The following is a 14,507-nucleotide window of genomic DNA, read 5'->3' as shown; positions in this document are numbered from 1 at the left end:
CCCGGCCGGGAATCGAACCCGGGCCCCTTATCATGGCATTCCGTCGCGTTGAACAATCGAGGCGGACAACAAAACCAACACAAAGGCAATGTAATTTAGTCGATTTAAATCACGGGATGCTGAGGGAATTGCAATAGGAAATGAGACACTAAAAGTACTAGATGAATTGTACTATTTAGGCTGTAAAATTAGTGATGATAGCAAAAGTGGAGCATGAAAAACGTTTCTGATGAAGAAAAACTTGTTAACAACAAATATAAATTTAATTGTGCGCCATTTAAAAAAGTGGATTCGCACTGTTTAGAATACGTCCAGCATATGTAAACAGTTGTACTTTTGTGTATCGTATTTGTATGATGCAACAAGCAATTATGAGCAACATGTTTGTGGATGTAACTTGTTGCACAAGGCGCTTTATCGTTTTTTAAAAATATTTTAGCGATGACAAACGTTTTATAATGTGTAATTTTTATCCGCTTGACATCTTGTCGAGAGGTCAGCGTGAAATGAACATATTTTACAACAAAAAAGATTTTAAGAACTGAAGGTAACAGCATAGTCTGTTGAAAGCGGTTGTCTTAAATAAAGAAAAAAATATTTTTACGCGATCTTGGCTGTTGAATGGTTTTTGACAATTAATCAGCTCGCCATTCACCTCTATCGACATAAGAGAATTCAGTCGGTTTTATAGACATTAAATAACGCGTCCTAAGTTTCCTTCTTGCGAAGTCGTTTTCCAAGGAGATCATTGGGGAATAAAAAAATAGATAGCACTATTTCTGGACACAGAGTCGCTTGTTTTTCGTAGAGAGTGTAAGTGTCAGAAAAACTGTGCATTATCGTCTCCTCCAGCTTCGATCCCTTCACCGGCGGAAGCCCCAGAAGAAACTTGAAGGCCGCTAAAGTTGCCGTCACATCGCCTTTCTTCATTCGGGCAATGTCCACCCGGTAGCTAAGTGGTCAGGGCGACGGAATGTCATACCTAACGGCCCGGGATCGATTCCCGGCTCGGTCGCAGCTTTTTTCCGCTCAGGGACTGGGTGTTGTGTTGTCCTTATCATAATCATTTTATCCCCACCAACACGCAAGTCGCCGAAGTGGCGTCATCTCGAAAGACTTGCAACAGGCGATCGGTCTACCCGACGGGAGGCCGTAGCCACACGACATTTCCATTCGGACAATATTTCACAACTTTGGATCAAGAGAAATTTGCGATACTACTCTTCGGCTGTGAGCAGTAACGCTACTTCTTGATGCATATTTTTAATTTCATTTCCCTGTACCGTTATTCCTTTTCATACTTTCATGTTCTGTATACCTCCTGTAAATCTTTTTTTATGGTACTTGATACATTTTCGTCCCAACGAATATACTTACATGTTTTCGCTAATCGCTTCGTTTGACTTCTGACACATTCATGTATTCGTAACTGTGTAACGTACTCTGCACGTAGGCTATATAGCTAAAGTTTTTTTATTACACTACTGGCCATTAAAATTGCTACACCACGAAGATGACGTGCTACAGACGCGAAATTTAACGGACAGGAAGAAGATACTATGATATGCAAATGATTTGCTTTTCAGAGCATTCACACAAGGTTGCCGCCGGTGGCGACACCTACAACGTGCTGACATGAGGAAAGTTTCCAACCGATTTCTCATACATACCAGCAATTGACCGGCTTTGCCTGGTGAAACGTTGTTGTGATGCCTCGTGTAAGGAGGAGAAATGCGTACCATCACGTTTCCGACTTTGATAAAGGTCGGATTGTAGCCTATCCCGATTGCGGTTTATCGTATCGCGACATTGCTGCTCGCGTTGGGCGACATCCAATGACTGTTAGCAGAAAATGGAATCGGTGGGTTCAGGAGGGTAATACGGAATACCGTGCTGGATCCCAACGGCCTCGTATCACTAACAGTAGAGAGGACAGACATCTTATCCGCATGGCTGTAACGGATCGTGCAGTCACGTCTCGATCCCCGAGTCAACAGATGGGGACATTTGCAAGACAACCACCATCTGCACGAACAGTTCGATGACGTTTGCAGCAGCATGGACTATCAGCTCGAAGACCATGGCTGCGTTTACCCTTGACGCTGCATCACAGACAGGAGCGGCTGTGATGGTGTCCGCAACGACGAACCTGGGTGCACGAAAGGGAAAACGTCATTTTTTCGCATGAATCCACGTTCTGTTTACAGCATATGATGGTCGCATCCGTGTTTGTCGACATCGTGGTGAACGCACATTGGAAGCTTGTATTCGTCATCGCCATACTGGCGTATCACCCGGAGTGATGGTGTGGGGTGCCAATGGTTACACGTCTCGGCCACCTCTTGTTCCCATTGACGGCACTTTGAACAGTGGACGTTACACTTCAGATGTGTTACGACCCGTAGCTCTACCCTTCATTCGATCCCTGCGAAACCCTACGTTTTAGCAGGATAATGCACGACCGGATGTTGCAGGTCCTGTACGGGTCTTTCTGGATACAGAAAATGTTCGACTGCTGCCCTGGCCAGCACATTTTCCAGATCTCTCGCGGATTGAAAAGTCTGGTCAATGGTGGCCGGGCAACTGGGTCGTCACAATGCGCTAGTCACTACTCTTGATGAACTGTGGTATCGTGTTGAAGCTGCATGGGCAGCTGTACCTGTACACGCCATCCAAGCTCTGTTTGACTCAATGCCCAAGCGTATCAAGGCCGTTATTACGGCCAGAGGTGGTTGTTGTGGGTACTGATTTCTCAGGATCTACGCACGCAAATTGCGTGGAAATGTAATCACTTGTCAGTTATAGTATAGTATATTTGTCCAGTGAATACCCGTTTATCATCTGCATTTCTTCTTGGTGTATCAATTTTAATGGCTAGTAGTGTATATTATGTTTGAATATCTTATTTTACTATATTCTCTTGGAATATCTTGCGAGAAATATTCTGTTATTAACACTTATTTGTCTGTGATACCCACTTCGTTCTGTTCCCAAGATATGTTTTTGTGTTATTAATCTGTGAATGAGGATCGTAGTAGTAACTCTTTTTATTCTTCCCGCTGTACAAAATTCGCCCAATGAAAACTACCTGTGTCCTTTACGGTTAAAATATGGGCAAAAGTATGACGTTGCAGTCATAATGCCGATTACTTAGTCTGATGCATACTCGGCTTGTTCGTTGTCATTGGTCAAACAATACGCGTAGTGATGGGATGCACACTTTATGCTAAAAATCAGTATTGTAATGATGATTCCAAGTAAACTGTAGATTAAGCCTCATAATGTAACATTCTTTTTTGAAGTTAAATATTTACCTAGCATGATTACCGACATCGATGTTAGCGAGTATGAAGATATACTACATAGAGTTTACCCACGTTCGAAGTCACTTAGCTCCGCCACAGATTCTTCAGCGATCCCAGAGTATGTGATAAGAGACTTACCGTCCGTCCAAAAACTTTCTGGATTGAACTTATTCCTGGCGTATAGGCGAGTTCAGCGCAGTTTGTACGGTAGGAGCTTGAACTAACAACAGTGATTGACAGAAATGCATTCAACTATTCAACTGTAAGCAGACAGCGTTAAAAAGTGGACGTGTGGCAGTAGTGTGTCAACTCTGTTGGGTCACAAACCGCAGTGAACCAACATCTCTAAATGAAGTGCTCAAGACATTCTCCCAAATGTTTTGAAGAAGAGAAAAGTGTGTTCACTGTTTGTTCCACGGACCTTGACTCCCGAAAAGAAAAACAACGACGCGAGGTCACCTGTTGTCGCTTGATTAAAATGCAAACGCAGGCGATTCTTTTCCGGGGAAAATCATGAGTGGTGACGAGACTTGGTGCTATTAATACGAACCTACCACAAAACGACGAAGTTCTCTGATAATTCGCCAAGACCGATGAAGGTGCGAATGTGACGGACGAGTTGAAAAATGTCCAAAAGAAGGACCTTTCTGACTGTTTCACAAGGTTCTATCAACATTGTGTGCGTTGTCCTTAAGTGGTGGCAGGCTATGGACACAGCTTGAGAAAAATATGGAAACACCGCGACAGACGGATACTTGAACATGAAAACAGGTGTAACCAAACCTGGAGGTTGCGCTGTTGTATTTGACCACGAGCGCCACCTGTGCGATGTCCCCAATACGCTGCAAGTGTCAGTTGTGGCCAGAACAGTGTTCTGTGTAACTTTCAGTGCATTATGTCGGAGCTAAGTGACTTCGAACGTGGGTAAACTCTATGTAGTATAGTGGATGCTTCTGTATCGATGTTACCTAAAGTGCTTGGTGTTTGAGGAGACACCGTATGGATGATTTGTACCGCGTTCAGGGAAAGTGGAGGAACGTCATCCGCTAAGTAAACAACGCACACGAAAGCTTGTGTTGAGTGATCGTGACAGACGGTCATTGAAGAGGATTGAGACGAAAAATAAGAGGACGACAACTGCAAAAGTCACTACAGAACTGAATGCGTCAGTCACGAATCCTGTCAGCAGCAAAACAACACGAAGGGGGCTCCATAAACGAGAATTGCCGGGACAGCTCGAATTCCAAAACCACTCATCAGTGATACAAATAGCCGTAGTAGGAAAACATGGCACCGAAGCCGTAAAACGTGGGTTTTGAGCAATTGAAAGAAGTTATTTGGTCGGGAGACTCTAATTTCGCAATGTTTCCAAATTCTGGCAAAGTTCCCCTCCCAAGAATGAATTTTGGTGGGGATTCCGTTGTGATTTGGGCAGCCACATCATGGTATATTCGCACGGTCGTATTACTGCCAAGGATAACGTGACCATTTTGGCTGATTAGGTCCATCCCATGGTACAATATTTCTTCCCCCGTGGTAGCCGCACTTAGAGGCGCCATGTCATGAACTGCGCGGCCCCTCCCGCCGGCGGTTCGAGTCTTCCCACGGGCATGGGTTGTGTGTTGTTCTTAGCATAAGTTAGTTTAAGTAATGTGTCACACACGCACACACACACACATATACACACACACACTCCTATGGCGATGCTGTGTTCCAAGACGACAGGGCCGCTGTTCACACAACGCGCATCGTCCATGAGCGCGAGGCTGAACTGACGCATCTCCCCTGGCTACCACTTTCACCGAATCTCTCATTATTGGGGATTTGAGGTGTATTCTGGAGAGAAGGGGCGCGATCGCTATCTACGCCTAATACCATTTCCTGAACTTACCACTATTTTTGCAGGAAGAATGGTATAAGATTCCACTGAAAACTATACAAAACCTTATTTATCAACTGTGAGACGGCTGGAAGCTGTTTTGAGTGTCAATGGTTTTACCTACGCATGGTAATATATTGTGTTTTTGGTGTTTTCATATTTTTCCACCTCCTGGAGAATAACTTTTCTCTGTTTTTTATTAATTCAGCCTCGAAACTTTTTTGACTGACGGCGTACGCTCGATGAGTTGACTGCACTGTAGAACGGAGATATCGGTAGAACTGTGACCATTAAGTTGTCTGGTAGCGAAATGTAGCGATTAGTCCGTGAAATAACAACACGAAGGCCGTAGGCTGTTGTGGTGCAGCAGCAAGCAGGAGGCTGCAGGTAGGGTTGTAGGTGGAGGTTGGGGTGAAGGTGGCGGCATCGATCGGCGGGCGCGCAGGCCGGGCGCTGTTGCCAGGCGACCAGACGCCTACGGAAGCCACGCCGCGGGCCCGGCACGCCCACTGCCCCAGTGCCTGCTGCCTGCGATCCGCAGTCCATAGACTTCTGGCACACAGCATACTCCTTGGCTCGTATGGTTCTATTACGGTAGTCTCGCATGCCGTTTATTTTGCTGGGTACATGTAAAGGGTGGTTACAGTTAAAGAGCAGCTACTCACGGATGTCCGGTGTGGCCTGCAGTTACCGTATGGCAGCGAAACTTGCTAGATATGGTGATGCGTCAATGCTGAACAGATCTACGCTGAAAAAAAAATAGTTCCAATTTTGGCCACCAGGTGCAAATCTGGCGCTATAAACTGTTTGAGTGATGGTGTGACATCCATGCTGTCATTTGACAAGCCGTAACGTGACTGAACAGTATGGCTGTCGAGAAAAGAGTCTGTGCGCTGTTAATGAAACTGTTTTATATGAACGTCAGCAATTACAGTGCTGCACAGAAAGTATCGCCGACTGAAAGGTCTTAGCAGTGGCCCCATGCCTTTAAATGGTTTAAAGAAGATGGTTATGTTATTCGAAAACACGGGTGTGCTTGGTGTCGCACCTGGGAGAGGAAAGCCTCCCATCCCGGTGGAAGTTATTGACAAAGTTGCTGTTGCTGTAACTGAGAAATGAGCACGTGCCCCGTGTAGTGCTAGTGCACGTGGAACATCACAAGAATTGTCCATCCCATGATCAACAGAACGGAAAGTTTGGCGACCTATTTTACACATCCACTCGTACAACATCCATACGGTGCAGCAATTGAAACCCCTTGATCTGCAGCAACGTTCTGAATTTTCTCTTCTGCCTCTGGCACGGATTAAAGTTGATGACATGTGGCCGTGTAATATTCTATGCAGCGACAAGACATATTTTACATTGCTGGATGCGTTTAATACGTAGACGTGCCGATTTTTGGGGTACTGTTAAACTAGCCAGCCGGTGTGGCCGAGAGGTTCTAGGCGCTTCAGTCTGTAACCGCGTGACCGCTACGGTCGCAAGTTCGAATCCTGCCACGGGCATGGATGTGTGTGGTGTCCTTAGGTTAGTTAGGTTTAATTAGTTCTAAGTTCTAGGGGACTGATGACCTCAGATGTTAAGTCCCATAGTGCTCAGAGCCATTTGAACCATTTGAACTGTTAAACTGCGTGTTGTGCACGAAGAGCCATTGAACTCGCCGTATGTGAGTGTGTGCTGTGGATTCGAAAGTACCTGTGTCTCGGTCCGGTCTTCTCTGAAGAGAATACACCAAGATGGCGTACCAGGTATACCGTGACGTCTGCACATTATCGAAATGACCTTGTACAGCATGTGATTCGTGCTGTTTAAGAGCGCAACTGCGGAAACCATTGTTTTCATGCAAGATGGGGCAACACCTCATGCCGCCCAGTGAAAGATCTGCTTAATGCAACATTCCACGAACGTCTTCTCTCCAGAGGTTCTCCAGATGCGTGGTCTGCGAGGTCACCCAAGCTGAATCGATGAGTCTTTGGTTGTGAGGGTGTCTAAAAGAACGCGTTCACCAGGTACACGTTCGGTTCTTACCCATCTGAAGGCCAGTAGACAGAAATACACTGCTCAAATTCCACCGGAACTGCTGAGAGTAACTGTTGTTTTACGGATGCAGCGTCTCGTCGACGTATCCTGTGCTCATACTGAACAAACTGTGTAAGTGGCAGTTAATAATAAAATCAACACTATGCCTTTCTCACTTGTTTCACCTTTTCTAGCCACGTCCCGCTCATAATCCATTACGTATGGACACGTTTCTATACGTCTTTCTTCCATTCAGAGCACCATATTTGCACATCCTGGCCAAAAGTGGAATTAATTTTTTTACAGCGTAAATCGATTATCCATTAACGCATTAGCGTATCACTAAGTCTCGGTGCCTTACGATCGTTATAGCCCACACTGGACCTCTGTGAGTAGCTGCCCTCTAATAATAACCAGCCGGTACACTACGTACCTGGTCACAATGATTTCGTTAAAGGCGAATGCCACAGTCATTCCTTTGAAAGGCCACAGCCCAGCCTTTGACTTTATAGACCTGAGTTCAGTCTCTGATCACCTCGTCATCGACGGGAAGTTATACCACTACTCTTCCCTTCTTAATTGCTTAAAAAAAGTCTCCCACATTCCTACAGGAGGTAGTATTTGTCGAACATAGAAGAAAATTTCGTATAATCATATAACGGCAAACCAGTACCTGTTGAAAAATGGGCCAATCTATTTTCTCATTACCACCTCTTTGTTACACAGGAGTACACAATGTAGGCAGTGCTGTATCTGCTTACCACGCATCCTTCAGCCTTCTTACGCGATTCATCGCGCAGCCTTTCAAGTACAGTTTGCTGCATTCGGAGGGCGCCATATGCATTGGTCACACGCTTCTTTAGCGTCTGCACATCGTCGGTAGGTTGGGCACACAATGAATGCCTTTAAATGACACCATTGGCAGAAAGCCGAGGGATTCAGTTCCTGTGAACGGCAAGGCCATACTGGCGTACTTCCACGACCAATCTATCGCCCGAGATACATGGTGGTGAGTTAGTGTGGCACGGCCCGCCCCGTCGTGCATAAACCGCAATGGTCTTTCAGCAACGGTAACATCCTCCAATAGCATTTCTTAATGTGTTTGGAAGAGTGTATGGCTATATGAGCCTGTCGCCGAAAATTCATGGCCATATATTGATATTAAAGCGGTCCTGACATCTCACCGTCATTATTATTCAAGGATTTGCATCTCCCCGTACAAGTTTGTTGTGTACTTTTCTGTGCTGTCTCTTGTGAATCCTGGTTCATCAGTAAATAAAATGCAGGCTGTGAATTACGGATCTTCAACAACCCATATCTCAACGAATATTGGTTTCTGGGCATATTATGACAGGAACATTTCATCCAATTTTGACCAGTACTACCCCAGTAGCAGCGTGTTACACTTTTTTTTAAAAAGCGCCTTGTATACTCCGAAAAGTACTGTGCAGTGATGGTTGAGGGTTCTTCGTAACAGTATTAACAATATCCTGTGTTATTCCACAGTTTATTGCTCGACTACCTACAAGGCATTTCACATAAGGTGTTTCTCTCTCTAACATACAAAATACTAAGTCTACAACTTTGCTTCCGTCGTTTTTTTTTCTCGAAGTTGGGGGCTTTATTATGAAAAACTTACAAAAACGTTATGATTCATAGTATTGACCATCGCTGGTCACTACATTCTCCCATCTCTTGGATAAGATACGAGGCGTGTTTTTTAAGTAAGTACCGTTTTGAAATTAAAAAAAAGACGTGCCAAGATATCTCAATAATTTTATTTTTACATGAAAGCCCGTACCTTAATCTACTTTTCTACATAATTTCCGTCAATATTGAGGCACTTGTCATAACGTTGTACCAGTTTTTGAATACCCTCCTCATAGAAGTCTGCTGCCTGACTTGTTAACCACGTCATCACCACTTTTTTGATTTCGTCATCATCTTGAAGATGCTGACCGTCCAGGTATTTCTTCAAGTGCAGGAACAGATGGTAGTAACTGGGCGCAAGATTGGGACTGTACGGAGGGTGATATAGAGTTTCCCTTCGAAAAGATGTGATGAGATCTTTGGTCTGATTCGCCACATGCATTGTCTTGCAGCAAAACGATGCCCTTGCTCAACTTCCATGGACTGTTGCTTTGATTCTGGTGTGACGTAGGCCACCCATGTTTCATCGCCCGTAGCAGTTTGACTTAAGAAATCATCACTGTCGTTGTGGTACCGCTCAAGGAAAGTCAATGCACTGTCTAAACGTTTGGTTTAGTGCCCACCCGTCAACATTTTCGGTACCCAACGTGCGCACAATTTTCGGTAATTCAACTGCGCGGTCACAATGCCATACAAAACACCACGAGAAACATTAGGAAATTCATCCCGCGAGGAGAAAATCGTAAAGCGACTGTTTTCTCTCACCTTATTTTCCACTTCCTGCACCAAACTTTCATTAACGACCGAAGGATGCCCACTCCGTTGTTCATCATGCACATTCATGCGGCCATCTTTAAATGCTCTCACCCACTTTCTTACCATTCCATCACTCATAATGTTTTCTCCGTAAACTGCACAGATCTCACGATGAATATCGATCGCTTTTAGGGCTTTAGCACTAACAAATCTTATACCAGCCCGCCCTTCACAGTCGGCGGGACTCTCGATTATCGGAGGCATCTTGAAGAATTAGACTGTAATGGCATCAGTGCGTAGATTAAGGTACAGGCTTTATGTAAAAATAAAATTATTGAGATATCTTAGCACGTCTTTTTTAAATTTCAAAACGGTTCTTTGTTAAAAAACATGCCTCGTACGAATCCCGTGGCGGAAGAACTGGGCGTCTTTTGAGTAGATTCATGAATCGATTCGATTTTGCACTTGTTCATATGATCGGAAATGCTGGTCAGCCAGACTGTATGCCACTGATCGAAAAAGGTGGTAGTCAGACAGAGAAACGTATGGAGAATACGGCGGGAGGGATAGGACTTCTAATTTCAACGTTTACATGTATATTTTGACGGGTTTTGCGACATGGGGTCGAGCTCTGACCTGCTGCAGAATTAGCTTTACGTGTCCGTCGATGTATTGTGGCCGTTTGTCTTTCAGTGCTGGGCTCGAACGCATCAATTGCATTTGATAATGATGTCCTGTGACTGTCTTTGTCTGTTTCAGTTGCTACGAAACAGATAAACGTTCTGTCTTCCACCGCCATGCCGGTCTTCGACATCAAAATCACCGTTCTGAAGACGTTGAAAACATGCTCTGCAAGTTCTTCCACTAATAGTTCCGTCACTATTGGTATTACCCAGAATTTTAAGAGCCACAGCCGCAGATTTCTTCATGTTACAGCAGAAAATTAAAACTTCCCGCAAATTGCGAGAAATGGGTACGTAAGTTGACGTACGTAATCGAGAATAACCTTATGATGCAATCACAGATCGACTAATATTTTTATGGCATTATGTTTACAGTTGCCTAAGCTTATTGTATTACTTCTATGACCAACCACCCGAACCCCACTTGCCGCTACTGCCGTCTATTGCAAAACTGCGGAATCAAAGTTGTAGATCTAATAGTAAGTGAAAAAAATGTTTTTCATGTAGATAAACGTAAGAAACACTATTCTTTCTGGGGAGTTATAAACGTAGTTTATTGAATTCTTTTGCGGAGGTTTACAGCCAGGAGCCATAGTTTTTAAAAGAACGTTATTATTTTCTGTCTTGTCACTGACGCATTTAATACAACTGTCTGTAAATCACCGAGGGAGGTGGGGCAACGGTCAGCACACTGGACTCGCATTCTGGACGACGGTTCAAATTCCTCTCCAGCCATCGGGATTTTGATTTTCAGTGATTTCCCTAAACTGCTTCCGGCAAACATCGGGATGGTTCCTTTGAAAGGGCGTGGCCGATTTCTTTCCCTTTATTTCATTATTACATACTCGTGCTCTGTCTCTAATAACCTCGTTGTCGACGATACGTTAAATCTAATTTTCCTTCTTTCTTTCTTTTTGTGTATAAATAGGTATAAATCCAATTTCTATCAACTGTAGTTGTGAAACTAGAAACGTTCAGAGTTCTAGGGTAGAAGCTACGTGCTGTACATAACGTTGCTTTTGTCACCGAGCGACAAGCATCCTCTATGCTGTTTGAAGTCGTGTTCGGTAGGACTGTGAAATGTATCCCGCACTGCTGTATACAAGGCAGGTCCGAACGTACAAACAAAGGAAGTTCAGTTTGCCACTGTTACTGGTGTAAGATAAACATAGCGTACATTCCCAGCGAGTACGCTGACATGTTAATGTGTGCTGAATGCCGATAAAATACCAATGCAGCAGTCACGGCTCGTGCCGTGAGATATCCCGGTCGAAGAGCTCCATCAAGCGTTACGTACTTAATGCGTACTTAATGTGCCGAACACCTACTTCGAGAAACAAGAAATGAGGATATGGAAGTGTCTGTTTTAGTTACCGCACATCAGGATCAGCTTACTACAAGTGCACACCACTTCCCACGTGTCAACTTACTACAAGTTTATGCAATCGATTCGAGTTTGTGAAACCGAATACACGACACGAGAAGACTTCAAGCAGCGAATCGAGGAAGCTTGTCGATTCGTGACTCCAGAAACTTTATGCACATCATGTACTTAACTAAAAGTGATAGGAATGAACTCTTGAGTGAACTGTGACAGAAGCCCGAAGAACAGGGGACTGACGTAGGAGGACATGTATTGAAACTATAAAGTAATGCTTTGACAATGACTAGGCACTAACCGAAATCTAGATTTGATTTAATAAAACTTGAAAGAAAAGTTTGATTTATATTGTTCTGTGCACAACTGGTTTAAGTGCACAAATAAATGTTGGAAAATAGTGTCCTATTCTAAAATGTATAACTCGTTGTGTAGGGAAGCAGCCTACTCACGTCATATAAAATTCATATGCTTTCCACTGTGTGCCAGCGTAGTCCGCTGTAACTAGCTATGACATCACAAATGTTGCACAATACCTTAAAAGTAAACTAAATAATGTGAAAAGTTAATAGCATGTCAGGTGTGATGCTAAAATGATAATATGTTAAGTTTCAGTTTAGTAACTTTAACAGTTTTCGGAATTTGGACATTTTACGCAAAAATCATTGGCGCAACAGGAAGGAACTAGAAACTTCAAAATTTATATTCGGATTCCTTTTTCGTTGTAATTTAATGGAAACAGCATGCTGGATCTCACAAAGTAATATTTTGGTTGAAATTCATGATTTTCTGTTTTTGTGTCCTAAGAGTACGGAAGCAGAATAGATTAAGTAAGTGATTAGATAAAGCTAGGATGTTTAGATTTAGGTAGAATGGAGATACGCTATAATAACAAAGATCTGAGAAGTTTCCAAAAGGTAGCTGTAAAACTATAGCTCTAGAGTCTCTGCAAAGGGCAAATTCAGAGCTCATCTATTGCGTGCAGTGCAACTAAAATAATTCTCTCGCCAAAAGTATTTAGCCTAGCCACATCAGAATTTTATTACAGATACTTACCTGTGTGCTGATAGCACAATTAAATTGAGAGATTGGCCTTCAGCGAATGAAGCAATTAATTATTTAGTAACTTGAAGTGGTGCTTTACTAGCCCGAGCGGCTAGTTAGGAAGGCAAATGTCGTCGGCTGCGCCGTCGGCGGTCCGCACAGCGGCTATATATATAATAAGAGCGCTGCGAGCTAGAGTCAGATCGTCGTCCGGCCGCGCTTGCGCCGTCGGCGGCCCCATCTGGCCCCCCACTTACGACGACCAGTGTTATGGCTATGGATTTGATGGACACAGCTACGGAAACCTTGAAGACAGCACTGTCTGCTCCGCTCCCCGATTTTGAAGATGAGAGCTACACCGCCCCTCAGCCACGCGGACGAAGCGGGAAAAAGAAGAGGAGGGCAACAGCCGCGACGTCCGCTGTTCGCAGCTCGCCGGCCGAGAAGAGGGCCAAGCAAGATTTCGCCCCTGACGCCGACGGTTTTTCCCCGGCCCGGTGAACTGCAAGACGCTTGCAGTCATCGACGACGCTTCCAACTGCCGTCGCCAACTCATTCGACGCGCTCGCTGACGCGCCGGAACAGCTGCCGCGCGATCCTGCGCCGCAGAAAGACTCCCATCGGTGTCTCTTTCGCGGCAGCAGCGTCAGGGGCGACCTCCGCCGTCCCGACTGCGTCGGCCGCTCCTACTCCCGCCGCATCCGAGGTCGTGCCGACACCTGAGGCTCCTGCACCTCCACCACAGCTGCTAGTGGCGGAACCGGGAACTGCCTCTCCCGAGGCGTCGCGTCGGCCGGACCGCGCCCCGCCAACCGCCGGCGCGGGGGTCACCGCCCCGTGGGTACCCAGCGCTCAGCACCGTCAGTCGAGTAGCCCCAGGTGGACTCTCACAGCGAAGCAGCCGCGCCTCCCCCTTCCAGCGACGGGGCCGCGCCGGCTGCCTCCGCCGCTGACCTGGCCAGCCTCGTCGCGCAGCTCACTGCCCTGGTGACCAGTGTCACGAAGTTGATCGAAGTCCTGTCGCAGCAACTCACCGCTGCAGTGCCAACGGCCTCACCGGCCCCGCCCGCTGTCAACACTCACCAGCTGCACCGTGGGCAGCGTTAGAGGGCTCACGGTCGTCGCGTGGAATGCCAACGGCGTCCGCACTCAAGCTGGCGAACTTCGCCAATTTCTTCGAGACGAAGCCGTCGACGTCTGCCTTATCAACGAAACCCACCTGAAGCCTGGGGTCGACGTCAGGGCGGCAAACTACTCCAGCTATCGCACCGATAGACTGACAGCGGGTGGTGGGACAGCCGTTTACATCCGCAATGGTATTCGTCATCACGTGATACAACTTCCACCACTGGCAACGCTGGAGACCACTGGTGTCGTCGTTCATACCTCGGCGGGCGCCATCACGTTTGTCGCTGCCTATCGCCCGCCGTCTCGTCCACTGGACCCTGCTGACATCGGTGCTCTGCTCTCCTTGAGGGGGCAGGTGTTCGTCGCCGGGGACTTCAATAGTAAACATGTCTCCTGGAACTCCAGGATCACCAATGCAGCTGGACGCTGCCCGCTCCGGGTAGCGGAACGTCACCGTGCGCTTGTGGTGGGGCCGTACGACCCGAATATCTTCCCTGCCCGTGGCATCCCGGATATAATCGACATCGCGGTCGTCAAGGGCATCCCTCATCAGATCACTGCCACGACGAGGACGGCACTGTCTTCTGATCATGTCCCAGTGGTTTTTCATATAGACCTAGACGCCCTACAACAGTCCAGGCGAGGCATCTCACTTGCTGGCA

At 45.9% G+C, this 14,507-nt stretch overlaps 1 protein-coding gene across 1 annotated transcript; it reads left to right on the top strand.

The window, feature by feature from the left end:
* The first annotated feature begins 13,063 nt into the window (after nucleotides 1-13,063).
* Nucleotides 13,064-13,708, top strand: LOC124758922 (sterile alpha motif domain-containing protein 1-like). Its single transcript, XM_047249087.1, has one exon. The coding sequence runs from the start codon at nucleotides 13,064-13,066 to the stop codon at nucleotides 13,706-13,708; it is 645 nt and encodes a 214-aa protein (XP_047105043.1).
* Nucleotides 13,709-14,507: the final 799 nt, after the last annotated feature.

The sequence above is a fragment of the Schistocerca piceifrons genome, chromosome 1 (assembly GCF_021461385.2).
Source record: "Schistocerca piceifrons isolate TAMUIC-IGC-003096 chromosome 1, iqSchPice1.1, whole genome shotgun sequence".
Lineage (NCBI taxonomy): Eukaryota > Metazoa > Arthropoda > Insecta > Orthoptera > Acrididae > Schistocerca > Schistocerca piceifrons.
This window is presented reverse-complemented; position numbering and strand designations above follow the sequence as displayed.